We start from the raw sequence: 2,628 nt of genomic DNA, 5'->3' as shown, positions 1-2,628 counted from the left end.
GGGCACAGGGGGCAGCATGGCGGCGCAGGGCGTTCGGAGGTGTTGGTGGATGTTGGCTCTGGGCGGCCGGATGAGGTATCGCTCCGTAGCTTCCGTGGGCCCGCTCGGTGTCCTCGGCGGACTCCCGGTGTTGCCGCTGTGCGGCAGGGGCGGCGACTGTGGGCATGGGGACGGGGCCCGCTCCCATCCCTGGCGGTGTGGTAGGGACCTCTCTGAGACTCCCCTTTCCTCTCTTCTCCCTGAGGCAGCTGGTGTCCCACTGCACTGTGCCGAGGACGAGCGGTGCCAAAGTCCCCGGTGGGCCCTGCCGGTGCAGTTGGCCACCCCCTGCGCTGGGCAACGTCCTTCTCTCAGCCAGGCCCGACAGAGAGTGAGCCCAGCGAGGGACAGGTCTTTCTCAGCGAGAGCTGCGTGAAGGTAGGGACCATGGGAGGCAGCTCGGGTGCCTCTGGAAGGGGTTTCCAAACTGCCTGCTCTGTCAGAGGCACACAGGGGAGGCACCTGAGTGTTCCCTAGTTTGTCAGCAGGTCTTTTAATTCTTGTCCTTTTCTTTGCAGAGGCTGTTGGAGATCACAGAAGGCTCAGAGTTTCTCAGGCTGCAGGTTGAAGGAGGTGGCTGTTCTGGATTTCAGTACAAGTTTTCCTTGGACACAGTTATCAATCCTGATGACAGGCAAGGGCAGAGGGGTATAGTGGTGGGTAGGTGTGACTGTTCTTCCCAAAGGTGACAAGAAGGGTGTGCATGATGTGGATAGTATCTTGTGTGGAAGGGAAGGAAACTGTGAGGTAAAGAAAGTGCTCAGGCTGTGCTTCTCTGTTGGATCTGCAGCACAACTAATGGTTAAATATGCTGCTTTTCTGCAGGGTATTTGAACAAGGTGGTGCCCGTGTGGTTGTGGATGTGGACAGCCTGGCCTTTGTGAAAGGTTCCATGGTGGACTTCAGCCAGGAGCTGATTCGCAGCTCCTTCCAGGTGGTGAGCAACCCCCAGGCAGAGAAGGGTTGCTCATGTGGGACTTCCTTTTCTGTCAAATTCTGACCAGAGTTCTCATGGATGGACACAATCTTCAGACACTTCATGGCAGTCTTCAGAGGTTTTTTGCTGATTCTTTTCCCAGCTGCTCCCTCTCATCTCCCTTACCCTGTAACACAGCTGGTACACATGACTCCAGCTGTGTATGTCTGTGTTCAGCCTGTCTCCAAGACTTGTTGGTCTTTCCTTCAGAAACATGAAGTAGCTCTGAGCATCCACATGGGAGCATTTTCAGCACCTTGTGAACCACCATCCAGGTGGTGCTGACTTGCCTACCCTGTCCTGAGCGTGGAACCACTGCACTGCTTATCTCTGCAAGGGATGGCTATATATATATGTATATATGCGTGTGTGTGTGTGTGTACTGAAAGTTCTTACTAAAGAAATTCTTTGAGATCGATGGGTATTGCTTGTACATTCCCATGTGTTGAGAATCTGGATTCTTTCAGGGTACTCTTGCTTATCTGTTGTTTTCCAGACAAATGGGTCTCAGAGTTTCTCTCCTGTATACTGCCCAGTGTTGCCAGCTCTCCAGTCCCCAACAGTGGGCTTTTCCAGATACTTTGCTGGTCTCTTACCCAGCAGGCTTCTCTTGGTCCCAGGAAGCTACAGTGTTTTTGCTGTCAGTCCCTGGAATGAAAGCTTTTACTTACTCAGAGTAAGTGAAGCTAAAAAAATGGAGGTAGGAAGAATTAACATCTTATTAATTTTATATTAAAAAATTGTGCATTTATATATATATATTAAAAAATGTGTGTATATATGTATAAAACCCAAAACACACAGCTCTCCATCCCCCAGTCCCCCACTGCTATTTTAGGCTGTTCCTAAATCACACAGAATCTCTGGTTTCAACACAAGACGTGTCTGGTGCCTTCCCTTGTCAGCAGGAAGGGAAGTTCAGGTGACCCAGGCAGAGGAGGATCTGGAGTACTACTTAGTGGTCCTCAAGTCCTTTTGACTTAGTTGTCTGGGAATCTTTGCTTCATTGTTTAATCTCTAACTTGTGCCTGGTTTGATGAAAGAATAAAATTTCTCCTTTCTTTTCTGAAACTGCCATGGAATGGGTAATCTAGAAGTTTCTAGGATAACATCCTTTTGCTTAGTTGTTTTCTGTAGATTTTTATCTGCCACTAGATGTCTTTTAAATTGGAATGATTCACCTGCTTCTGGGTGGGAGATGGGGAAGTTATTTTTTTCACCTGTCTTGTGTTTTATTTGATCATAACCGAATTGTCTAAAACTCGAGTCTCTCACCTGAGCGTGGGAACACTGTATGACTTTGGTCTCAAGGAAACTGCTTATGGGAAACAGCTTTTTAAGACTCTGTGCCACAGGTGTTTTTGTTGTTAAGCTTCCAAAACACCTTTCTCAACTAATGAGCAGTGCCTATGTACAGCACTGATTTGCCTAGTGATTTTCAGTGATCAGAGAGTTCAGTCAGCTAGTTTCAGTTTCATCTGTAGATGTTATGGGAGTCTGCTCTGACTTTATCTCATGAGGAATATGGCTGGGATTTGGAACAGCAGCTCTTTTGATTTAGCCCTTTCCATTTCCTGCAGTCAACAAGATCTACCTAGTTATGTTGCTGTCAG

At 48.3% G+C, this 2,628-nt stretch overlaps 1 protein-coding gene across 1 annotated transcript; it reads left to right on the top strand.

Annotated features, from left to right (window-relative positions):
* ISCA2 (iron-sulfur cluster assembly 2) lies at nucleotides 1-1,257 on the top strand. Its single transcript, XM_061367371.1, has 4 exons — nucleotides 1-138; nucleotides 249-417; nucleotides 558-673; nucleotides 865-1,257. The coding sequence occupies exons 1-4, from the start codon at nucleotides 17-19 to the stop codon at nucleotides 1,037-1,039; spliced, it is 582 nt and encodes a 193-aa protein (XP_061223355.1). The 5' UTR covers nucleotides 1-16; the 3' UTR covers nucleotides 1,040-1,257.
* Nucleotides 1,258-2,628: the final 1,371 nt, after the last annotated feature.

The sequence above is a fragment of the Neopsephotus bourkii genome, unplaced genomic scaffold (genome assembly GCF_033783945.1).
Source record: "Neopsephotus bourkii isolate Nb327-2 ecotype Australia unplaced genomic scaffold, CSIRO-AGI_Nbou_v1 NB_1376, whole genome shotgun sequence".
NCBI lineage: Eukaryota > Metazoa > Chordata > Aves > Psittaciformes > Psittacidae > Neopsephotus > Neopsephotus bourkii.
This window is presented reverse-complemented; position numbering and strand designations above follow the sequence as displayed.

Excerpts from the sequence above, each read along its gene's own strand:
- ISCA2 (XM_061367371.1), top strand. The coding sequence starts at position 17 with ATGGCGGCGCAGGGCGTTCGGAGGTGTTGGTGGATGTTGGCTCTGGGC. Across the intron at positions 139-248 it reads GGACTCCCGGTGTTGCCGCT|CTGGTGTCCCACTGCACTGT; the intron begins GTGCGGCAGGGG and ends TCCCTGAGGCAG. Across the intron at positions 674-864 it reads GTTATCAATCCTGATGACAG|GGTATTTGAACAAGGTGGTG; the intron begins GCAAGGGCAGAG and ends GCTTTTCTGCAG.